The sequence below is a fragment of the Tachypleus tridentatus genome, chromosome 6 (genome assembly GCF_004210375.1).
Source record: "Tachypleus tridentatus isolate NWPU-2018 chromosome 6, ASM421037v1, whole genome shotgun sequence".
NCBI lineage: Eukaryota > Metazoa > Arthropoda > Merostomata > Xiphosura > Limulidae > Tachypleus > Tachypleus tridentatus.
The window spans coordinates 24,477,718-24,504,884 of record NC_134830.1 but is presented as its reverse complement, the minus strand read 5'-3'; the positions used below and the strand labels follow the sequence as shown (position 1 = coordinate 24,504,884).

General features: G+C 33.4%; 1 protein-coding gene across 3 annotated transcripts in view; it reads right to left on the bottom strand.

Annotated features, from left to right (window-relative positions):
* The window catches only part of LOC143252107 (Ig-like and fibronectin type-III domain-containing protein 2), a 163,909-nt gene that overhangs the window by 23,025 nt on the left and 113,717 nt on the right, over positions 1–27,167 (bottom strand). For all 3 annotated transcript variants that reach the window (XM_076503754.1, XM_076503752.1, XM_076503753.1), the window contains exons 17-22: positions 20,476–20,638; positions 16,416–16,982; positions 15,914–16,095; positions 8,030–8,180; positions 6,224–6,352; positions 1,905–2,051 (exon numbers count right to left, since the gene is read on the bottom strand). In XM_076503754.1, coding sequence (XP_076359869.1) covers positions 1,905–2,051; positions 6,224–6,352; positions 8,030–8,180; positions 15,914–16,095; positions 16,416–16,982; positions 20,476–20,638 — 1,339 coding nt within the window. The remainder of the gene's footprint in view (positions 1–1,904; positions 2,052–6,223; positions 6,353–8,029; positions 8,181–15,913; positions 16,096–16,415; positions 16,983–20,475; positions 20,639–27,167) is intronic.

The following is a 27,167-nucleotide window of genomic DNA, read 5'->3' as shown; positions in this document are numbered from 1 at the left end:
AAATTCATAAACAAACATCTTTACAGGTATTTAAATAAGCGAAGTAGTAACATAATGTGTAACTGACGTACCTAAATATTCATTGTCTTTGGTTGTTAGTTTACCTTACATGGGAAAACATTCTTTTCTTATTAATATTATCAAGAACCAGCTGAAAATTAATATGTCTTTAAGCCTAACTGTCGCCTTAGATGTTTCTTTAAATTCAAGAACAAAATCTCGACTTTATTATCCTATTTTGTAGTTTACAGTTTTATTTGTTCTCGCTCTCAGCAAGTTCACGTTGGTTCCATTAAAAACAAATATAAAACTGTTAACAAGAGTTAATGGATATGCTGACCTAAAGTTACCACTAAGCCGAGTATACGTAAGCATGCCAGAGGTAAATATGACATTGTCGTCCATTTTAACTTCTTTAATATCTTACCAAGGGCTAATGAAGAACAAAGTATCTAAATAAGAAAATTGGTTGCTCATTTGTAAGAACCAGGGGCGTAGATCCTGAGGGGGATGGGGGGTATACATCCCCTCCTCCATTTTAGGTGGGGGGTATGATGTGTACAATCATCCCCCTACAGTTTGGTCTGTTGAATTGTTTTATTGCATCACAGGCCTACAAATTGTATGTTTGTTCTTGTGATTCTCGTGTTCTTACCAATCGAATTACATAATTAGGCCTAGATGTAGGCTTTTTCAGTAACTGAAATGTACATCTTTAATATAGGCGTGCTTCTAAGCTTTTCGATCTAAACAATAGTTCGTAAGTATCAGTCAGTAGGCCTAATTATACATGCAAGTATCGTCGCAACAAGATTACTCTGTGACTGCATGTTTACAGCTTTCAGGTTCACGTAATCAGTGATTACCAATTTGCAAATTGAACAGTCCACATAAGTGGTTGCAAAAAATCATCTCCCCATCGGGTGTAAAAAATCTACACCCCTGGTAAGAAAAGATCAGAAGTTAGCGTTCTCCATTCAGCAAATATATATATACATTACAATATGGAAGATAAAAAATGTAACAAAAATCATAATAATTTCATAAATTACCTTTCATTATTGACGCAGTTTTGAAATTTAATCAAAACATATATTCTGAACATATCGGTGTTCCATAGCATATTCATAACCACTTAGTGTGCGATTGATAGCTTCATCTTTGCATTTTCCGATGATTGGTTCATATTGTTGTAAAAACATATTGCACTCAAAAGTGATTTAACGCATTTCCAAAAAGAGTTCATCATTTAAAATAAATTGTTTATTGATACTTCAAGCTCCAGCTTCTAATGATAAGTACGCAAATGTTACACATCTATCAAAGTTACTTACTGATGTTAATATAGCCACGTAGTCTATTGTAATTTTTACACGAGTTTGTTAAAAACCTTTTAATTAATCTAAGATTTACTACATTAATAGGCCCGGCATGGCCAGGTGGTTAAGGCACCTGACTGCGAGGGTCGCTGGTTCGAATCCCCGTCACACCATACATGCTCGCCCTTTCAGCCGTGGAGGCGTTATAACGTGACGGCCAACCCCACTATTCGTTGGTAAAAGAGTAGCCCAAGAGTTGACGGTGGGTGGTGATGACTAGCTGCCTTCCCTCTAGTCTTACACTGCTAAAACAGGAACGGCTAGCGTAGGTAGCCCTCGAGTAGCCTTGAGCAAAACTCAAAAGCAAGCTATATTAATAAAATTTTTAATTTATATCATGACAGAATGCAACTAGTGGCTGATATCTCTGACTATAAACATGTTTTTATATTAGCCTAAAAACGGCTAAATATTCTAAAACTTCGTAAAGTACAAAAAATCTCTATTCTCCCACTAGAACTACTTAAAGATATCTAAGCTACATGATAAATCGTAGTACACAGGGAGAGAACACTTGTTCTTTACCTTTACCCTCCTCAAAACATGATACGATGTCATTAGCTGCCATCAGAACACACATCGGAGCGCTGAAGACTGGCCTTCCAATACACCACTTTAAACAACTTCTAGGCACTCTTCGATACTTGCAACACTTTCTGTGGTCACGTCCATCTGTCAAAGTACACATTAACATTTATAAATGTCAACAATCTGCGGGTAATACAAGGCTAGTGTTAAATATGATACAAATTTGCTTACCATCTCTTTGTTCATCTGCTCTGGAAACAGTAGATTTACAGTGTGCGATGATTCAAAATAAAAAAACTTTTCGTTTACAAAAATACTTAAGTAGAATTATTAGAATAAGAATGTGTTTAGTCTGGTCAAAATTTGACGTTTTTAGACTTAAATACAGCTTAGTCACTAAGCTTGATAACGTATAGTGGAATTCTATTAGATCGATATAGTACTTTGCGATTTTTTTGGTTATTTAACTGTATATATATAAAAAACCTTAAAAATCTTTCGTTTCACATCCTCCATGTGCATAGTTTTAAAATGCTTAGCAACCTACGCTCAACAGCAACCGAGTTCAAAGGTCGTAGCTAGAAGAGATAATTGTTTGCGTTATATCTTTATATTTTTCTCTATATTTTAAGAAAATATTTATTTCTTATTTCTAAATGATAATAATCTATATATAATTTATAATAATTGAAATGTGACTCTATATTACAAAGTATTACTAGTTCACTAAAACACAACCAGGACAAGGCCACTTTGTAACGATTAAGGGTCAGTTTTATACGGTATGAACCATGAGACAACTTTCATATCTTTTTCTCTAAGAAGCAGCTGATAAGCCAGAAAGCTTATAACGCTAAATGCTTGGTTTCATTACCTGTGGTAAACACAGAACAAAAGGTTATCTGTGCTCTGCCCACCACCGGTATCGAAACCGATGTGAGACCACCGACACACTGCTGTGTCGCTGGGGCCAATACAGAACAGATAGCCCATTGTCAACCTTTGTGGTTTATAGCAAATTGTAGTTATCCCGATGTTACACCACGCTGTTTGGCTGCTTCAGGCTATAGGTCAGGGTTAGATGATGATGTCATAAACTCACGCACAAGAGGTAGTTACATCATAGTTCCGCAAAGGGGCACTAGAGGGTCAGAAGTTGTTATGACACTGTATGACGGAAGATTGCTACCAGAGAGCATGTTGCTAGGAGATGTCACGTCACTCCACATTTCGAGTGTTGATCAACAGAGAGCATATTGCTAGGAATCATAGTTCCATGGATTAGTACCAGAAAGTGACGGGTAGGGGTGATATCATAGTTAGATACTGTTACTTTAGGTGGATGCTGTTGTTAATATTCTATAGGCAGATGGCCTTATAAAGTGCGTCGTGTGTATTTGACAGAGTTACTACACTTCCATAGGACTACATACAGGTTTCAACACGTCTCTACTTATGTTTATAGTTTTCATTTATATATTTAAATGTATTACGTGTGTTTTATGAAGGCGAATGGTATTACTAAGGTTAGTTTTTCTGTAGGGAAATACTTTATAAAGTGTACTATTTGTGTTTTACAAAGGTGGGTTATATTTGTATAGGTGGACAGCATAATCAAGGTTCTACAGGCAGACGGTGCTACTAAGGTAAAATAGACAAACAGTCTTACTTTTATAAGTTTGCACATAAAAACTAGCCTCAACTTATATTTGCAGTTTTCTTTTACATAAAATTAACTGCACTACATGTATTATATAGGCAGATAGGTGTTAGTAGGCCTATAGTTTTACTAAGGTTCTATAGTCAGAAAGATATTGTTTCTATAGGTGGATGGCACAACTTGGCAGATAACTTGGCAACAGGACCATAACAACGTCGTACTATGTTTCATTACGTGATTATGTCATCAAAGTCTAGATTTAATTACGTGTTTTAAAATATTACACGAAAAAATTATTTTAACAAAACTACAATTACATCCAAATATATTATATATGCCAATTTTTGTCATACATACTAAGTTAATTTATCCACTGTTTAAACACTGGAAGTATTATAGCATACCTAATAATTAACTTTAAATACTTTTACACTTTCTGTCATTAAAATGGATTCGGATCATACCTAATGTTTTGTTATTATAAATATTAAAAGAGACAGTTACATTATTAGTTTATGGTTAATTGTACTTTTCTTTATGATTCAGTATACCTTTAACATACTGTAATATAGTTTTTGCTTCAATATTCATTTCTCACTTTTTAAAATTTAACATACTTTTTAAAATTATCTTTGGAAATGGTCAGATCGTTCATGATAACATTTATAAGTTATTTACACAATTTAACACGGAAGCTACTTTATAAATGTATATATATGTGTGTGTGCAGCCCATGTGTCATTAGTTATGTTTGGCTTAATATATATTGCTATGCTAACCATGATGTATGTTGTTCTGTTTTCATTCATATTTCTAATTTTAACAAATAAACTGGGTAATAAATAATTTTGCTATAACTAAATGTGATAAATAAATGACTTGCAGTTTAACCAATCATTTATTATTATAGAAACAATTTAAAATAGCAATAGTTACTACTTTCTATATAATATTCACTTGAAGTAAAAATAAATGTACCATACAGTTAAAATTAATAAAACTTTGTTGCTTTAGACTACAACTTATAAATAAACGTGTAAATCAAAATTTGTACAATGATTATTTTGCAGGAATGCCTAGCTCATACTAATATTTACTAAAAGATCCAACTCAACTTTGATTCTTAGGAAAATACAAAGGGCAGGAGAGAGTGGCACGTGAGCAAATAACAAGCTCAGTCTTAAAAGTGACAAAATAAAAGAACAATGACATTGAAAGGTCTGGAATTAGACATTTCTTTCTGTAATGCACACATGGATACGCCTTTTTGTTAAAATACATTATTTCTAGTTTCTAATAATATATACAAGGCTAAAGTCATGCCACTTTATTATTATTATTATATAAGAATTCACACGTATATTTATAATAATAAAAGGGCATGTCTGTGACCACCGGGGAAAGGACCTAGAAAAATGAAAATTTGCACCTTTTTTGGACAGATTAATGAGTGGAGATGAAAAAAATGGGTATTTTATAAAAGTGTTAAGCGCCACAAACAATGGCTCAGTGCAGGTGAACTGGCTAAAGCACAGCCCAAAATGGACCTCCATCCTAGGAAAGTCTTGTTAAGCGTTTAGTGGGATATTGTTGGTGCCACTCAATGTAACGATTACATCAGACTTCTGTTGTCAATAGTTAAAGCGCTTGAATGTTGTACTGAAAGAAAATAGGTCTGTTTTGATCAATTGTAAATGTGTTGTGTTACACCAGGATAATGCACAGCCCCATACAGTAAGGATCACATCTGCAAAGATTGAAGAGCTAGACTGGGAAAAACTTCCACGTCCTCCTTATTCTCCAGACCTTGCTCCATCTGATTATCATCTATTCCAAAGATTACAGAACTATCTTGATGGAAAAGAGCTTGGAACACATGAAGATGTCAAAACTATCCTCTCTACATTCTTTTCCTCCAAACCCCGAAAATTTTATAGAAGTGTTATTCAGAAGCTTGTGAATCATTGTCAGGAAGTAATTAATAATAATGGAACATACATTATTGATTAAATAACATTAAAAGCGTTTGAAATCCTTTCTCTTTTTCTGAACCTAAAATCAGACATTACTTACGGGATGGCCTGATATATATATTGCTCATATATCGGAAATAATGGAAAATAGAGAACTAAGTCGTGTGACGACGAAACTGTTTAAACTTATGAGCATGCGCTAATCTATAAATTACAATTTAATAACTGAAGCGTGCTTTCGCTCTTAATCAACAATTTAAAATAATATCTGGTACACTGAGCTAACTTTTAGCAGGGTCCCCGGTAAGTCTACGGAATTACAAAGCTAAAATTCAGGGTTCGATTCTCCACTGTGGAAACAGCAGATGATCCAAACTCTTAGTCAGCCAAGTGTTCTGTTTAGACTAAGCACACTCCTATAATTTTTGGTAAGACTGTCTTTAATAAATATAGTTATGAAATATGTTACTGAGAAACAAGTCTTACACTTATTTGTCACCTGATAAGGTAGATTAGCTAAACAATAACAAAACTTAAAAAAACAACAACAACGTAGAATGTCATCACGCGGGACGAAAATAAATTAATGAAAACGGATATGAAATTAAATACTAACAGAAAAATAAATAAATACCATTAACCATAAAATTTCAATATTTACTTAATTGTAAACTGAAACATACCTGTCGCGCAAAACATTAGTTTATCTAGATCTTTAATACATTCTGGTTTTCCCAATGCTGCCTGTATGTCAACGTCAAACGAGCAGGTGTGTCTACACTCCTGACTTACATTCTGTTCTTGACAACAGACTAGAAGTAGAGATAAAGCATGACATTTGACATATATGTATACATATATCTTTTTCTTACAAAACTTATTGTCTACACATTATATATATATATATATATATATACATATGGCATACAGATATTTTCTAGCGTCTTTCAACGTATTCATAACAAGAAAAAAAATATTGGGAGGAAAAGCGTATACACGCACGAGCGTATATGCACGTGTGTGAAGAGTAGGAAACAATTAGTAAAAGAATATATATATATACTTACAAAAACAAAAGTGCAACCACAAAAAAATGACCACAAAAATAATCATATGGGTCACTATGTAACGTGCCGGGGTGTTTTGAAGTGCCGGTGGAAGTGAGATTGCATAAGGGAGTTACCCCACCTGGTGCAGCGGTAAGTCTACGGATTTACAACGCTAAAATCAGGGGTTCGATTCCCCTCGGTGGACTCAGCAGATAGCCTGATGTGGCTTTGCTGTAAGAAAACACACACCACATGCATTTGGGGTCCACAGTCTATACAGTTTAACTTCATTTTCGTCGGCCTCACATGATTAAAAAAATATGACAGAAAGAATGACTTAAGTAACAGTTAACCCGGATTTTCAGTCGTTTGTTTAACAATTTCATGGTTTATGACATCTATTATTGTTATCTTTATCTCATTTGTAACAAATATTGCTTTCCTGAAAAAAAAAAATATATGGTTGTTTAAGCCCACAACGTTCCACATCTTTACCGCCTTTCGCTGTTTGCATGCTAGATGTACGAAGGTAGTTTCTCATTGAAAACAGTGATGATCAAAAAATCAAATAACAAAGAAAGATCATTATACTGCAACGAGATGTTAAGACGTTTAAGTAGCACGACAACGATCCTAACCCCTCGATATTAGTCTAGCTACCATCTATATAATAGCATAGAGGGGTGAAGTGTTTGTTTGTTTCTTTGAATTTCGCGCAAAGCTACTCGAGGGCTATCTGCGCTAGCCGTCCCTAATTCAGCAGTGTAAGACTAGAGGAAAGGCAGCTAGTCATCACTACCCACCGCCATCTCTTGGGCTACTCTTTTACCAATGAATAGTGGGATTAACCGTCACATTATAACGCACCCACGGCTGAAAGGGCGAGCATGTTTGTGCGACCGGGATTCGAACCCGCGACCCTCAGATTACGAGTCGAACGCCTTAACTCACCTGGCCATGTCGAGTCTGGGTGAAGGATTGGATACACCTGTCATATACTATATATCTATCTATCTTATATATATATAACACAGTCCTTCCTCGTGACTTTGTTTATTCATTTACCTTCATTTACATATAAATTATTTACTTTCACTAAAATTTATTCAATGTATGTGAATGGTCGCTGACTATGTCGCACCTTCCATTGCATTGTTCAAACTTCATGAAGTTACGTTTAATAGCCTTAACTAGACACATTAAATTTAAACTATAATTTAGCCCAGCAAGCTGGTTATAGTAATTTTTTAAAAATCATGTTAATGTGTTATGGTTTACAGCTTTAATGTTTTATAATTATAAAATACATATAACGATATGTGTCAGTAACTCCAACTGTCGTAAGACTATTATTTATATTAATAAATACTTCCAATACGTTCTTTATCTACATTACATACATACTACACTAAGTATCTGTGTTGTTTTTTTTTAGATTACCTGAGGTATTGTAGACAGTAAGTTCTTCTATCTGAACATGCAAGGTAACACTGGCTACTCCATGAATGTTTTCTGCATAACAAACAAAGTTTCCAGCGTCATTGCTTCTAAAGTTAGTTAGTTCGAGACTCGAGATGTATGTTGCTGGAACCTTCAAGAAGGGAAAATAAACCGAAAAATATATTGTAACTTAAGTAACATTTAAATTTGCTTACCTGGATCATCAATCGCCTGTTTAACAATGTCGTGTTTTATGACATCTGTTATTCTTACCTTTATCTCATTTGTAACAAATGTTTCTTTTAAAATTTAATATCTTCATCAATTCCCGACTTTCCAAAACTACTATTTAACAAGTTATTGTTATAGCATTAAAACCACAGTTTCGATTACTGACGTTTCACCTAAGTATGTGATAACTGGGTGAATTGAAATCCATCATGGAAAAGCTGTCGTTTTATAAGATGTCTACGTATGATACCCTTTATGACTCACTATGTTGCAATGAGAAGCTACCAAACTTTATTAATCAGATACATCATTATTATTATTACAAAAAATTAAAACGTGTACATCATAATCTTTATAGGAATTATGAGCTCTCGATTTTCGTTAAAAGGATTCATATCAGAAACATAATATGGTGTATAAAGTACTGACAAAAATACTCAAAATTATGTGTGTTTAAATTACAACACGTAGTGTCTGACAGAGAATTTGTCTGTCTGCCAACAAACAGAAAAAAATAAATAAATTCAGACTTTTCATTTTTACATGTGGTTCTCCATTCTTCTACATTGTACAGGGTGTTCGGAAACTCACTGTGTACTTATATATTTATTAACAGACATGTTTCAATATAGAATACAGGAGGTAAATATGAATGACAGTTATAAACAATGTTGAAAGTGACCCCCATTGGCATCAATACAGTCTTGGATCCTTCTTATTTTGTTTCTAAACACCGCTATCAGTTGTTGGCTTGAAATAAACTGAATGAATGCTGTTATCGCTGTTTTCAAACTGCACAGTGACTTTCCGAAAACCTTGTATATGTGCAAGTGAAAATTATAATCATAGAAAACTTGCCAAAGATGACCAGATATACATAATTGTTATTGTGAAATACTGGAAAAAAACATTCTCCATAGATATATTGTTACTACAATATAATTTGTAGAAAATGTCTATAACATTTTTAATTTTCAGAAGAGAAATTTTATAAATGTTTACTGTCATATGACAGACAGTTGGGTAGTGTAATGATAAATGAAATAGATAAATCAGTATCAAGACAGTAATGTTTGAGATTTGTAATGCACTGTGGAAAACAGCTAAACAATAAATGCAATTTATAATATTTTATATATTGAAAGACAAAACCACTTATACAATAATGCAATCCCCTATTATATAATTCTTGGTAAATGGGCACCTGATGATGTGTCATGATTTAATCAAAAAAGTAACGAGTATTTTTTGCAAGAAATCATACTTTTGTGCATTTGTTCTTTGCTATTACAGTTAATAAATAGCATGGATGAGGCATTTTAAGAAGCCATTTTTTTGTATAGTTCTGTCTCTTTGGCTGTATCAACAAGAGGACTTGAACGTAGCATAATTACAGGGTGTTCAGAAACTCACTGTGCACTTGTATATTTATTAACAGACATGTTTCAATATAGAATACAGGAGGTAAATATGAATGACAATTATAAACAATGTTGAAAGTGACCCCCGTTGGCATCAATACAGGCCTGGATCTTTCTTATTTTGTTTCTAAACACCACTATCAGTCACTGGCTTGAAATAGACTGAATAGACATATGATTACAAAACTGCACAGTGACTTTCCGAACACCCTGTAGTTTGAAACGAAATAGATACGAAAATGCAGGTTTTACAGTTTAAGTCGGTAGTTCACTCTGATGGCAATTTAATATTAATAGGCTAGAATTACGTTTTCAATTAAGATATTTCAGCTTAAGTGATTTGCGTATGTTTTACATTTAGTTTATAATTTAAGCTAGTATGGGAAATCGTAAAGAGAAGCATCAATATAAAGGTTAAACTTGTAATTAAAGTGACAGTTGTTGACGGTTTTATTTAATATGTCTACAGAAATCTGTCTCCTTGACTAAATGAACGGAAAACATCAATAGGATTCCATCAATCTCGGAAAAATCATACGTAAAGTTTAGTACTAAAATTATCAACTTATATACAAGTATGTGATGTTACACGTGTTAAGGCACTGATTGTCAGACCAAAATGACAATAAAAGTTGTGCACTTTGAAAACGGAGGAAAACATCGGATTTTTCGCCAAAACGCATTCGTGTCCAATTAATTTGTTTTAGAGATCTGCATGTTCTTCAAGTGCGACATGTGCAAAATCCCTATAAAAGTGACGGGTTCTCGGTTTCCATAGCTCAGTGTTAAGCCATCGACACGCAATACAGTTACGCCACGACTGACTGAAGCACAACGCAACAACGCCATTGGTCGCTTGGAAGCAGGAGAATCTCGATCAGATGTTGCCAGAGTTGTGAATGTCCACCCAAGCACCATCAAAAGGCTATGGAATCGTCACCAACAACATGGATCAACTTGTGACCGTCCACGATCTGGCAGACCTCGTGTGACCACGCCCGCACAAGATGACTACATCCGGTTACGTCACCTTCGGGATAGGACCACCACTGCGACGTCTACTGCCTCAACCATACCAGGGCTGCGTAGGATTTCCGATCAGACCGTACGCAACCGTCGACGAGATTCTTAGGCCCCATGTGCAACCCATCATGGTGAACGTCAACGATGTTTTTTTCAACATGACAACGCCCGTCCTCACACAGCCCGACTCACCACTGTCTTCTTGAGACACCACAACATCAACGTTCTTCCCTGGCCCTCCAGATCACCAGATTTAAACCCCATCGAACATCTTTGGGACGAGTTGGACCAACGTCTGCGACGGCGACAACTTCAACCGCAGACTCTACCTCAGCTTGCAGCAGCTTTGCAGGCTAAGTGGACAGCCATTCTACAGGATGCGATTCATCATCTCATCGCTTCTATGGGCAGGAGATGCCAAGCAGTTATTGATGCTCACGGGAAGCATACTCGTTATTGACGTTGAGTGACGTTAAACTTCAACTAGTAAGCGTGGACTTCGCCTTTGCAGACTTTGGATGTTCAGCAGTGAATGTGCAAAGTTTCACACATGTCATACAGAACTACCCGGAATAAACTTGTTAACAATATGTCTCAAATTTTGCCTTTTGCGTTTCTTTTTGTGAAGAGAATATTTTTATCACTTTTCTGTTATTAGACAATTTTTTCACAGTTTATTACTTGTACTTGTTAAATTATAGAAGTATTGAATACAAATTACTATCCAGTGGCTGAGTACTGAAGGCTAATAACACTAATGAAACCCACAGTAAGCACAGCACAGGTAGCACATTGTGTAGCTTTATGCTTAACAATGAAAAAACATAAACAAAATAATATTTTCTTAAATTACTGAAATATACTTAGCTTGCTTGGTATAAAAATGGCTAATCTTCTTTCATATAAACACTGCATATGTCAGTGCACTGTAATGCTGCACTGAAGTGAGCCCTGGCACCGATATATTTATTTGGTTACAGTGGGATTCCAGAAATTAAACAATGCCACTACATATAAATCTGAGGACAACATTACTCCTTGGAAAGAACTATGACATTGTTGTCCTGAAATTTATATGTAGTGCATTGTTGAATTATTGTAGCCAAATAAATATACAGATACCAGGGCTCACTTCAGTCGCATTCGTTTCTGAAGGTTGTTTGCTTGTTTTTGAATTTCGCACAAAAACTACTATCTGTGCTAGTCGTCCCTAATTTAGCAGTGTAAGACCAGAGGAAAGGCAGCTGGTCATCACAACTCACCGCCAGCTCTTGGGCTACTCTTTTACCAACGAATAGTGGGATTGACTGTCACATTATAACGCTCCCACGACTGAAAGGGCGAGCATGTTTGGTGCGACAGAGATTCGAACCCGCGACCTTCAGATTACGAATCGAACGCCTTAACCCACCTTCCCATGCCGGGCCTGTTTCTGAAAAAGGATATTTGTTTAATGAAACAACAAAATCCGAGTCACACCAATATCAAAGACTACTACTTATAACATAACGAGTATCACCAACAAGAAAAGTTTAGCACCAATTTATGAGAACGTGCAGCATCTTGACCAGCTTTTCAACACATGCAGGACTACAACTACTACTGTCAAAGTTCAAACAGGCTATCGTCTAGGGAATACATCTTCCATCCAGAAATTATTGCTAACAAAGTGTATATAACCATATGAGATATGTACTTTAACATAAACTGCTAGAGCACATGCTTCACATGTGTTGGTGATAGGAAGGCAAATTCCGTGCATGTATGTGTGTTTATCTTATAGCAAAGCCACATCTGGACTATCTGCTGGGTCCACCGAGGGGAATGGAATCCCTGATTTTAGCGTTGTAAATCTGGAGACTTACTGCTATCCCACTGGGAGATAATTTCTTGCAAGTATGAGGCCTAAACAACTGAAAAAAAAATTTGTTTGACCATGTGTGAACATGACACATTCCAGCAACTTGATAAAAGTTTGATGTTTCTTCTGAAACATGGAAAAAGAGAGTCATTTGAATGTAGCTTTGAATTGTAAGTTAACTCTAACTTTTGTCTCTGTATTGCACTGTATTCAAACAGGTGCTAGTAGGTAATCTTAAAGTACCATTGTTGATATAAACAGCTTTGTAAGCCTGAATGTTCATAATTTAAGTTTCCATAAGTCGTTATGGTAACATCACTTTCAAGACGATGATGTGAATATTAAAAAATAACAAAGAACCAGTATCAATCATACTATTCATAACAGAGAACCAATATCAATCATACTATTCATAACAGAGAACCAATATCAATCATACTATTCATAACAGAGAACCAGTATCAATCATACTATTCATAACAGAGAACCAGTATCAATCATACTATTCATAACAGAGAACCAGTATCAATCATACTATTCATAACAGAGAACCAGTATCAATCATACTATTCATAACAGAGAACCAATATCAATCATACTATTCATAACAGAGAACCAGTATCAATCATACTATTCATAACAGAGAACCAGTATCAATCATACTATTCATAACAGAGAACCAGTATCAATCATACTATTCATAACAGAAAACCAATATCAATCATACTATTCATAACAGAGAACCAGTATCAATCATACTATTCATAACAGGGAACCAGTATCAATCATACTATTCATAACAGAGAACCAGTATCAATCATACTATTCATAACAGAGAACCAGTATCAATCATACTATTCATAACAGAGAACCAGTATCAATCATACTATTCATAACAGAGAACCAGTATCAATCATACTATTCATAACAGAGAACCAGTATCAATCATACTATTCATAACAGAGAACCAATATCAATCATACTATTCATAACAGAGAACCAGTATCAATCATACTATTCATAACAGAGAACCAGTATCAATCATACTATTCATAACAGAGAACCAGTATTAATCATACTATTCATAACAGAGAACCAGTATCAATCATACTATTTAGTTATTAGAGTATTGTCATTACAGATATTAATATTGTAAGTCCGTAGACTGCTGCCAACCAGGAGACCACAATAATTTGAAAGCACATTAACATCCACTGTATTTAATGCATGTATATTAAGGTATATTTTAAGTAAATAGTTCAAGGAATGACTGTTTTGTCAGGATAATATAGAATATTTACACATGTGTGAAACAGCCTTACTGGAGAGGCTTAGCATGCCTTTTTCAGATCTTAAACTTGTGACCTTTCGTCTTCAGAATATAGCACTGAGAAATGGGAGAGTTTATTATATCAATACCCCTATAATCTTTATATTTTAAAAATCAAATCAAATGCAAATAACTTAGATATGACGTTAAACTAGGATAACCCCTCCACCCCACGAATTATTCTAGTAACCCTCCTGTGAATCCTTTATAAGAAACCAATATCCTCTCTTAGATAATGAGAGCAAAACGGCGGAGTATTCGAGGTAAGGCTAAATTAGTGCTTTGTACGTTGACAGTTTCTGTATTGGCTTAATGATTATACGCTTTTAAGTAAACCTTAAGATTTTATTAGTGTTGCTTATCTCAACACATCGTTTGAATGGTCTAACCACCACTGTGCTAAGAGGTTTTTATTACCTTCGACTGAATGGGTTTCCATCTACTACATTAAAAGCGTAATCTAAATTATAATAACCCACATACATTACATGGCATTTGAAATTTATCCAACTAAACCCACCGATTCAAGTCATTCTCTACTACCACAACAAGTTTTTTACAGTAATGATATTACGAGTATCATATTTACTTACTTATCAGTATTATTAATGTAAAGACCCTAACATGGATAACCCTACACACTTCAATAGTTACAAGGATCCAGTTTCACTGGACTCCTTAATAACAAATTTCTTCTTATTCTACGTCAAAGGCCCGGCATGGCCAGATAAGTTAAGGCGTTCGACTCGTAATCCGAGGGTCGCGCGTTCGAATCCCCGTCGCACCAAACATGCTTGTCCTTTCAGCCCTGTGGGGCGTTATAATGTGACGCTCAATCCCACTATTCGTTGGTAAAAAAGTAGCCCAAGAGTTGGCGGTGGTTGGTGATGACTAGCTGCCTTCCCTCTAGTCTTACACTGCTAAATTAGGGACGGCTAGCACAGATAGTCTTCGTGTAGCTTTGCGCGAAATTCAAAAACAAACAAACAATCCTACGTCAAACCACCCTGCGATCTAATTTACTGGCCTAGAGATGAGATTTTTTAAATCAATCTTTGGTGACATTTTACAAGATCTTTGTTAAAACTAAGTAAACCAAGTCTACACCTTTATATCATTCAAGTAACATGTATTCTTGAAAAAGTTAACAGATTTTAAAATAATGATTCAATTTACTGAATACACGTTTTTCGTGTCCTTTTTTTTTATTAATTTTGTATAGTTTTGTTAAATTTAAACCATCTATTTCCAGTTGTTTCAGTTATATTATTCTGGTAACGAGCCTAAAAACAGCTTACTAAATATCATATTAGTTTGTTTACAGAACATGTAAGCTTACTTCTATTAATAAGAATACCCCAGGGCCACAGCGGTATGACTAAAGACTCACACCGCTAGAAACCGGGTTTCGATACACGTGGCGGGCAGAAAACAGATAACCCATCTTGTAGCTATGTGCGTAATTCCAAAAATATACAAACAAATTTATTAATGAGCGTAGTAATGTGTTTAAGAAAAATACCTATATTATGTGACATAAACCATGATCTGCTTTGCCACTTAAAACAATCAGTTATGGAAATTAATGTTGTACTTCGGTCTCAGACAGCCGTGATCAAAACTATAAATATATTTTCTTATATAAATGTATGAAGATAATACTGATAGATGGAAAACACCTTAACAAAATTTCAATATAAGAAAATTTATCCACACATTAAAACTCATTGAACTACAATCAACTCTCAAACATGCTATTGATGTGAACGTACTTTCGTGATGACGAGAAACCAACTTGAAGTAAAAACGTATCTCAGGACGGCTGGTATGGGTATTAACCTGAAAAGACCTAGGAAGGTCGAAACGTTGTTCTTTGCTTTATTAGTAAAAGTGTTAATATTCATATCAGCTGTCCTGAGATACATTTGAATGTGCTTTGTAGCTACAGCTATATAAAGTAAAGCACTGAATAGTAGCCAATGACATGTTTTCTTCACTTCACCTATACAGGTACTCACCTCATCTTTAGGTATAAGTTCCATTTTCGTATTGTCTCCTCTTTTAACTGGTTGTTTTTGATCAGACCCTTTGTACCAGAGTATTCTTGGCTCAGGAAACGCAGACACTTCACATTTTAATATTACAATAGAACCTTGAGCTGTCTGGACGTTTGGTGTTATTGCTCGAATATAGGGCCGAACTTTTAAAACAGATAAAACAATATATATTTTATTTTTAAAGACTATTTTTAATTTTTTTTTATTTATTTTATTTTTTTATATTTCAAATATATATTATATTTATTTTAGAAAATTTTAGGACTTACGAAAATGTGGTTTTGTTTTCGTTCGTCCAAGAAAGAATTTCAAATAACTGGTTTCAAAAATATTAAAGTCACTTTGTTTCCTTGTAATAATTATACGTTGATGAATACAAATTATTATTATTTATGATATAATGTAATATTTACGTATTAGTTTAAAACAGAAGAAATATAAACACAAACTTGTATAAACATACAATTTACTGAGATTCGCCGAGTGCTTTGAGCTCCGTGACCGAATCCATTGTCAGCGTAACAGCTAACACTGGTGACGTTATGACGAATATAAGGAATCGTAAATGAGAGATGTCGATTTTGATCCTCAATGCACAATTTTCCATCAACATATATTGAAACTGTCGGTAGAGGCATACCAATACCCACGCAGAGAATGCTTATATTAGAGCCTTCCATTATTTGACCAGATGGAATGATAACGGGAGGATGTACAAATGCTGCAACAGCTGGATTTGTCCAGAAAAGTACAACTTCTGATAACTGACTGTCCAACTCTTCTGTGTGTGCCTGAACAGCAACAGCATACTGTGTATTGAAACTCAAATTACCCACAGTTTCTGAGTTGTAGACTGTTGAGATGGTAGTGTTGCTATCCATCAGTGATTCTGTTTGATTCGCAGGCTGGTAGTAGACAGTGTAATAGAGAGAAGCCTCAAGAGGAACGTATTCCGGTGGTGACCACGTTATCAACACATTGTTCATCTCTCCCTTATTAACAACGACAGAATGAGGAGGACTTAGGTTTGCTGAAATATAACGAGAGTTCGAGATAAAGATAGCAAAACTATATATTTAATAGTTTACATGTACGTAAAGAGACATTTACGGAATGGTATGAACAGAAACATTAAATAATCATAAAATGTTTGTAAAACATCACAGTGTTGTTACTTTTTGTAGTAAGTACGTCTTTCAGAACTTTGTCAATGACTGTTTCAAAAACACGCAATTCATCTATTTAATCATTTTGTAAACAATAAAGTCATATAGAATTATCTGCCACAGAAATGTGGTTTGGTTTGTTTTGAATTTCGCGCAAAGCTACTCGAGGGCTATCTGCGCTAGTCGTTCCTAATTTTGCAATGTAAGACTAGAAGAAAGGCAGTTGGCCATCACCACCCACCGCCAACTCTTGGGCTACTCTTTTACCAACGAATGGTGGGATTAACCTTTCACATTTATAACATCCCCACGGCTGTAAGGGCGAGCATGTTTGGTGTGACGAGGATTCGAACCCTCGAATTACGAGTCGAGTACCTTAACCACCTGGCCATGCCGGGCTCCAGTTTTATGTAACCAATCAGTTACAGTTAAGCTATTGATTTACTGTTTTATAAATAACTTAAAAAAAATTAAACAATGGAATCTGTAAGGTGAAGCGTAATGCACTGAATCATAGTTTTAAATCTAGTCAGTGTGTGTTTTATATAGGCTTAAATAAAACTTGTAAACTTCAGAAAGAAATAATGAAAAACCGAAAATAACTTTGATAATAACAACCAATAAAATAATAAAGAGAGACAAAAGCCAGTATATTTAAAGTATACAGTACATGGTTTAGAAGATGATTGTGGTCAGTGGAGTAATTTCATACTATCTATTAAAAGCAGGTAGAATTCAAACATAGGTTCAGGAGTTAAAAAAGTTGTAATCTGGGCAACTGGAGTCACAATACGCGTAATATTTTTCTGTCCATAACTAGATTGTCAAAACGAGGCACATTAATTAAGTATTTTTGCCCAACATACGTTTGGGAAATAATTTAAAGTTCATTTTCAACATCAGAAAGTAAATGTAAAAGTTTTACAGTTCGCAAACTAACAATAACCTTTGCAACTGTCTCTTCTTCTATGAACGTTATTTTGTATCCGAAAAAATCGTGATTTGAAATCAGAGAACATGCTACATTTTCTCACGCAAGTGACTAAAGCCTCTGTCATCCCTAGCATACATAGAAGTTTAACAAACTAATAAAATTATGTATCCCTGCAATAGACACATCACTGAACAGTAATGTGAAGAGCGTAGTAACAAGTTAGTAAAATATTTTCCATGTTCAAAAATAGCAAAGTTAGGACAAAGGGGTCAGCCATATGAAGGTGTGGTATTACAAAAGATTCAAGTTATATCAAATGATATAATTACTTTATATAAAAGTGAATAAGTTCAACAATTAGGGAAACTTTTCTCCAGTTCCCTATGTTGCTTCTCCTAGGTATAACCAACATATAAATCACGGTGTTGTACTTCGTACTGTTAAATCTGTCTATATCATTCAGTGCGTTGTACTTCGTACTGTTAAATCTGTCTATATCAATCAGTGCGTTGTACTTCGTATTGTTCAATCTGTCTATGTCAATCAGTGCGTTGTACTTCGTACTGTTAAATCTGTCTATATCAATCAGTGCGTTGTACTTCGTACTGTTAAATCTATCTATATCAATCAGTGCGTTGTACTTCGTACTGTTAAATCTGTCCATATCAATCAGTGCGTTGTACTTCGTACTGTTAAATCTGTCTATATCAATCAGTGCGTTGTACTTCGTACTGTTAAATCTGTCTATATCATTCAGTGCGTTGTACTTCGTACTGTTAAATCTGTCTATATCAATCAGTGCGTTGTACTTCGTATTGTTCAATCTGTCTATGTCAATCAGTGCGTTGTACTTCGTACTGTTAAATCTGTCTATATCAATCAGTGCGTTGTACTTCGTACTGTTAAATCTGTCTATATCAATCAGTGCGTTGTACTTCGTACTGTTAAATCTATCTATATCAATCAGTGCGTTGTACTTCGTATTGTTCAATCTGTCTATATCAATCAGTGCGTTGTACTTCGTACTGTTAAATCTGTCTATATCAATCAGTGCGTTGTACTTCGTACTGTTAAATCTGTCTATATCAATCAGTGCGTTGTACTTCGTATTGTTCAATCTGCCTACGCGTCTCACATTCTTATAGAATTTACATGTATATGTAGTCTGAACGTTCTTTAATTTACTGACTAGTGAAGTCTGACGAATAGCACGGACGAGAATACAGCGAGATATTTGTACTAAACTAAATATTGAATCTGACGGGTGTTTTTCAATAGTTTCAACACAATTTCAAGTCTTGCCTAACAAGCTTTAGGTAAAACAAAAAAAGTTTGTTGCCTATGGATATATTTTTGTTTATGTGAACAAATGAATGAAGAAAAACACTCAGGTATAATATAACATAAGTCTATAATATAACATAACATAAATCTATAACATAAAATTGGTCTTTTTCACACCCAGTCTTACTAAAATTAAAAGTGCAAACCCATCACGTACATTTCAGGAAATTATCGACTCTCTCTTAAACTCCTGTAAAAGATTGTGTGTTCTACCAGTTCCGACTACAACTCATTACAAAAGTCAACCAGCGATGAAATATTTATTTTAAGCTAACTGAAACAACCAAGGCCTGGCATGGCCAGGTGGGTTAAGGCGTTCGACTCGTAATCCGAGAGTCGCGGGTTCAAAACCCGGTCGCACCAAACATTCTCGCCCTTACAGCCGTGGGGGCGTTATTACGTGACGGTCAATCCCACTATTCGTTGGTAAAAGAGTAGCCCAAGAGTTGGAGGTTGGTAGTGATGACTAGCTGCCTTCCCTCTAGTCTTACACTGCTGAATTAGGGACGGCTAGCGCAGACAGACCTTGTGTAGCTTTGCGCGAAATTAAAAACAAACAAACTGAAACAACTACCTGGTGGTACAGTCTTGGGAGTAAGCTGAGTTTTCGGCTTTTCAAAATCCTTAAAGGTTTGATTCAACTTTTTATTTCCATGGACGTAAGCAGGTGTTTATTATAATGAATTATATAATCGAGTACTTTGAAGTATGATATAGGAACCTGTTTATCATACATCCTGTAATTTCAATGGTACAATATCAATTTATTTTCAGAGACAGAGTAATTCTATCAGTCAACTGTTTTTATGGTTACCGAATATTGGTTGTTGTTTTTACAAGCTTATTATAGATTCAATCATGATAACTGTAATTCCAGACATTATAAATACTATTATTGTAATTGTTATAATTCCTGTCTTTAAATATGCTATTATTGTACCTCATACAGATCGAGCCATAAAAAGTTTGTGAAAAATCTGATATATTTGTGTGCATTGTTTCATTTGCTACAGTTAAAGACAACAAAAATATTTGATTTTGAGTTACTGTTTCGGCCTTCACAAACTTTAGTGACTTACCTTTTATTAGATCAGTCTTGTTCTCTAGAAGAGACGTTCTAACTACAGCAACAAGTGAAGGAAGAGAGAATCCATAATTGTTATATGATAAGACATAGAAACTATAATACGTCCCTGGCTGTAGACCAGCGATGACTGTTGTTGTCTTTGTAGTGTTCACAAACTAAAGAAACACAAAATAAAATTCATTTACACCAGAATGTGCAAGGTGTGGCATAATAAAAATAATTACGTTAAAATAATGATATATTATTTAATTTTTGTAGTGCATATTGGTGCATAAAAGACATTTTAATACTAGTAGTAAATGACCTCGTAACACAAATTTTCTTTAACTAGACACTAAATGTTTTGCTTTACAACGTCTTCAGGAATATTCCACTGAAACAATTTATTGGAATGCAACTGAAGAAGCTTTGGAACAAAACGTTTAGGATCCAAATAAAAGGCCCGGCATGGCCAGGTGGGTTAAGGAGTTCGACTCGTAATCTGAGGGTCGCGGGTTCAAACCCTCGTCGCATCAAAAACATGCTCGCCTTTCAGCCATGGGGGCATTATAATGTTACGGTCAATCTTACTATTCGTTGGTAAAAGAGTAGCCCAACAGTTGGCGGTGGGTGGTGATGACTAGTTGCCTTCCCTCTAGATTTACACTGCTAAATTAGGTATGACTAGCGCAGATAAGTCTTGAGTGGCTTTGCGCGAAATTGAAACCAAACAAACCTAATCCATTTAAAAAAGGGAAAATACCAAATTTAGTGTTACAAGATAGTTTATTACTTGTACTAAAACAGTGATTTAAGCTTTGAAGAAATATGCACAGACAGAAAATAATGTGAAAACCGAAGACAAGAACACAATAGGTGAGAAATGAAGAGAGACCAGGTGTGCTTAGGTAAATAAAAAGTAATTAAAACCATTGTTCTCACCTTTGTTTTTCTTTCAAACATTTTTCAGAAATCAAAACAAATGTAGTTAATGAATGTGTTTTATAAATGTTATTAGGAGGCTTCCGCTAAAAATTTCAATAGTAATTTCCTAAAAATTGTAATCAGCAAATACAAAATGTGTAGTTAACTCTATCTCTTGGATCAGAACATATATGTTATAAGATGACCGAAGAAAGTCGAAATGTTGTTCGCTCCTCTACGTAAAATATTTTCTCAACCAAAACGAGCCGTTTTTACATACATATGAACACAAGAAAAGACTGCTTCTGAAATGAGAGCTTTTTGGCAGCTGCCATTATATAAAAAAAGTGCCAAAGGGAAGATTATTATTATTATTCATTATTATGCCTCTCGATTCCTTGAAGGAACATAGGGCCACAATCACTTGCCGATTCATTAACAGGCTGGTTTTTTTAAGTGAGTAGATTGTTAGCCTACCGCATAACCCCAACCAGGAGGAGAAACCTTAGCCGTCCCTAATTTTGTAGTGTAAGACTAGAGGGAAGGCAGGTAGTCATCACCACCCACCGCCAACTCTTGGGCTACTCTTTTACCAACGAATAGTGGGATTGACCGTCACATTATAACGCCCCCATGGCTAAAAGAGCAAGCATGCTTAGCGCGACTGGGATGCGAACCCGCGACCCTCGGATTACAAGTCGCACGCCTTAACACGCTCGGCCATGCCGGGCCAAAGGGAAGATATTCAGTTCAATTAAAATCAGTTTACTGGACGTAGTAAAATATTGTATGTATATAATACCAACGTGTAAAATAATACATACATATATATACACATACAGGGGCGAAATTCTACTGGTATACAAAGGTTATGAGTACCAGACCTTATCTTGTTAGGCTGTACTAGTACTGGGACTTATCTTGTTAGGCTGTACTAGTACCAGAACTATCTTGTTAGGCTGTACTAGTACTGGGACTTATCTTGTTAGGCTGTACTAGTACCAGAACTTATTTTGTTAGGCTGTACTAGTACTGGGACTTATTTGAGCTGTTTTGTCGTTTTTTTTATGTTTACATGTACACAGTTTAAAAAAAACCACTTCACCAAGCTGAGTACCTCTACGTTTTTAGAACATGTACATATAAACCACAATAAGTATATACTCAAATATGCTCTTTTCTTTGTGCGTTTTTTTCTGTTCATTTTCCTACCTTTAAAATATTTCTTTCAATCAGTCGCTGAGGGAAGTTTCGGTTTTTTCGTGAAACTCCCTCACAAAAAAGAAACTTCTTGTTCATAATGATTTTCCCTCAGATTTGCACTTCAATACACGTGAAGACTAATGGATCTACCTTGCTATCAACATGTAATTTTAGGAATTTCAAACAAAATTAATAATTTTCCTGTATTGTATTTTCGAAAAAAAAAATTGATATAGTGTTTTCTACGATTAACAATTTATGAAATACGGATTGTGACAGACAGACAGCATTTGGCTATAATATATAAGTAATAAGAATATGTTGTGTGATTCTGAAAGGAGAACAGCAAACACTTCTGTTTCTTCGAGTCTGAGCCACGTATTTTTCTGAGGTTTATGAAGCCTGGTAACATTGGAAGTGACTGATTAGGGTTATTTTCATGGTAGCTTTCTTCTTTGTGAATAACTTATAATTTATGGTAAGGATTTAAGTTACTTTTACCTATTACACTCTAATGGCGCAAAATTTTCCCCATTTTGGGTAATCCATAGATGGTACTGAAAAGCCTGGACAAAGGGCATATAGGCTTACTGGGCTGAAGCACATGGTCTCACACTAATTAGGGGGCCTCAATCTATGACTATTAATATATTGTACATAGAGGTTCTGTGTAGAGGGGGCATCTATAAGTTGAAAAGCTTAGAGCCAATAAAACCCTTAATGGAGCCCTTCGATACTGATAACATTTGGGTTGAGAATAATTGACAGACCAAACTTGAGAAGATTATGGGAGGTAGAACAGCCTTTACATAGAGCTGCATTAACTTGAAAAAATATCATTATTAATTTTTTGTAAATTCTTAACAAGTATTCAGGATTTCAGTACAAATCTAAGTTTACATGAAGTTCAGCTATATTTAACCAAAACATTAGTTTATCAAAAAGTATTTGTAAAATTTGTTTATTAAGCTTTACACAAATATGAGTTGTATTCAAGACTATATCGTTAACACATAAGTTATTCAGTAATGTGTCCAAAATGAAATCCTGTGGGACCTAATATTTTACAGTTGGAAATTTTTAACTCGTGTAACCAATAAATAATTTTTATAACTTACCATTTATGTCTATGAAATGCAAAATCTGAATATAAAATCTATCATAATCATCATATATAAATTCTTTATGATTATAATTAAAATCTTATTGATACAATACAAAAATAATATCATATAACGTTAATACACTGTTCTCATTAATAAGTGCTTAAATACTGAATAAAAAATTGATTATAATATCCACCTTACACGAATAAATTACCATTTAATAAATTTTTCTCATGCTGGCTGCCAGTATTAGTTAATAACAACTCCTTTAATTTTCAGATTTTAGTAGATTGGAAAAATAATTTTTAGGAAGATGATTCGTTACATTTGTGGTATTTTATTGTTTTTTATTGTTTTTTCTTATTATATTTGTAATTTCATAATGTTTATTTTCCAATGCTACAGTATGATTTTTGACACTTTATTATCTGCACTGTATGAGGAATTTATAATTATAATATCTATAAGTACATATACATCAAATAACTGATGTCTTATAATTTCATGTCACTATAAAATTGTACTAAATTCATTATTTTCTTCCAAAATGATCAACTTATACGTTTCCTTCTAAATTATATTTAATTTTTCATAGTGAATGTTAATTGTTGAGCCACATAACGTCAACCCATAATGAATAACAATTTATACTAAAGATGAATAAATATATATTTTTTATTAATTGGTAAAATATCTCATATCCTTCATAATGTCATTATAATAGATCTTACTTTATTACAGATAATACTAATATATTTAGATCAACTAAAAACAATTATTTGTAATTAGTTCCAAGTATGTCTTATTATTAACATTTTCAGTATACATACAATTACAATAAAAATCTGCTTAGTTGGTACAAATAAATGTTCATATTAAGTTTTACACCTTTAATCATGACATTGGAATTTCTTTCATTAACACTGTTTGTGTAATTTGAGTGAATTGTCATAGTTTTGCTTTATCACTATTTACAGAGATTTCATTTATACTCAGCTAATACTTTAATTTATTGAACTGTACTTGTAGGATTTCTTTGGCAGTTTTACCATCAGCATGAGTTATAGTTAAAGCTGTATCATCTGTATGTAAATATATTTTGCTCTTTAAAAATATATGTTTATAATATCATCAACAAACAGATTAAATATTATAGTCTTTAAATGAAACCTACTGCAACACCATATTTTAGTCATTGGATCACTAATTTTTGTCGAAATTCCTATTATAGCACCCCTTTTATTCAAATAATTTATCAATCGATAATGTAGATTCTCCTTATAACTATTATGTATAATTTATCAAACAGTATTTTACAATTTAATGTATCGAATCCTGTGCTTAGATCAATAAAATACACAAGTGTTTATTTATTTTGATTTGATTTTAAATTCACATCACTTTAATTTTTTTCTAAGAGGAATATGGTACTTTTATTCTTTATAAATCCATACTTATATTTATTTGTCATATTATTATTTTAAATAAGGTTCAACATTTTGTTACATACATGTCTTTCAGCTATTTTAAGTTACAAGTTCAAATTGGTCTTTCATTATTGGAGTCTTTTTTTTAAATCCTAACTTATATTGTTTTTGCATTTTTTTAAAATTTACCAGTACAATACTATTACATCACATATGTTCCTTAACCTCATAGTTAGTCTTGTTTAAATGTGATCTAAACATGATTTACCATACTTTTCACATTTCTATTATAATTTAAAATTTACCAGTACAATACTATTACATCACATATGTTCCTTAATCTCGTAGTTAGTCTTGTTTAAATGTGATCTAAACATGATTTACCATACTTTTCACATTTCTATTATAATCTTGGGTTAACGTTTATATTTAGCTAAAATACATTAAACGTAACAAATTATAATAATCATTTATCAGATTACTGTTTGCATTGTTTTTCCTTTAATATTAATATTTATGCAGCCAAAATATACTATATGCATACAGGTTTTTAAGTCACTCCATTATTTCCCAAATCTATAATATAATTATAAGAATTATAATTTAGTAGTCTATAAATAGGAAATATTAAACTTTTATGATCATCTACCCGAACAGTAAATGATACATTTTCAACACCTTCGAAAATTAAATTTATGAAAAAAACACTAAAATTTATTTTCCTGCTCCTATTACTCCTACGTTAAATTTTCTCATTCCCTTCTAATTTATACTTTTTAGTTCATGTTTTTTTAAGAATTCCTCTTTGATTATTAAAATACTTAACCATATCAAAACTTCACCAACAACAGTACAAAAATATCACTTATTGTGAATATTATTAATATCTATACACAACATATTAAAATATCACTTATTGTGAATATTATTAATATTTATACACAGCATATTAAAAATATAACTTATTGTGAATATTATTAATATTTATACACAACATATTAAAAATATCACTTATTGTGAATATTATTAATATCTATACACAACATATTAAAAATATCACTTATTGTGAATATTATTAATATTTATACACAACATATTAAAATATCACTTATTGTGAATATTATTAATATTTATACACAACATATTAAAAATATCACTTATTGTGAATATTATTAATATCTATACACAACATATTAAAAATATCACTTATTGTGAATATTATTAATATCTATACACAACATATTAAAAATATCACTTATTGTGAATGTTATTAATATTTATACACAACATATTAAAAATATCACTTATTGTGAATATTATTAATATTTATACACAACATATTAAAAATATCACTTATTGTGAATATTATTAATATCTATACACAACATATTAAAAATATCACTTATTGTGAATATTATTAATATTTATACACAACATATTAAAAATATCACTTCATTACTAATTTACATCTAACATCATTTACAGTTTCTATTTTTTCACAGTTTATAGCAATTATTTATTATTTTTCAAGATATTATCCACAGAATAACAAAGCACAAAATAAATAAGTTGTAAATTTTCAAAATGATTTTCAAATTCTGATTGTATTAGGTTACCAGTTTCCGATTTTTCTATTAAACAAAATACATTTTTTGTCCGAATAAATTTAGGTTATCTTTGAGTAACTTTTCTAGTCTCTTCCAAAAATTTTCACACTCTTTTTGTTGATCTGAATATGACCTAAAAGGGTCAAAATGTTGTTCTGTACTTTAGTTTAATTAGTTTTAAACACCCATACCAGTTGTATTAAGAATGCATTATCCCAGTTGTTTTGCTTTAAAAGTTTAATCTCATTTCTAATTTTGCTATCAAGTGCATTTATCTGTAGTTCCAGTGTCATATCTCTTGTGTTATGTCAAGGTTATGTAAACTTCACAATTTTTTAATATTACACAACTAGTAGACACAGGATGTACTTCAACCACTCTATCAAGGCCCTATTACACCTTGCAAGTCTCAGTAGCACCATTGAAGAACACCAACAG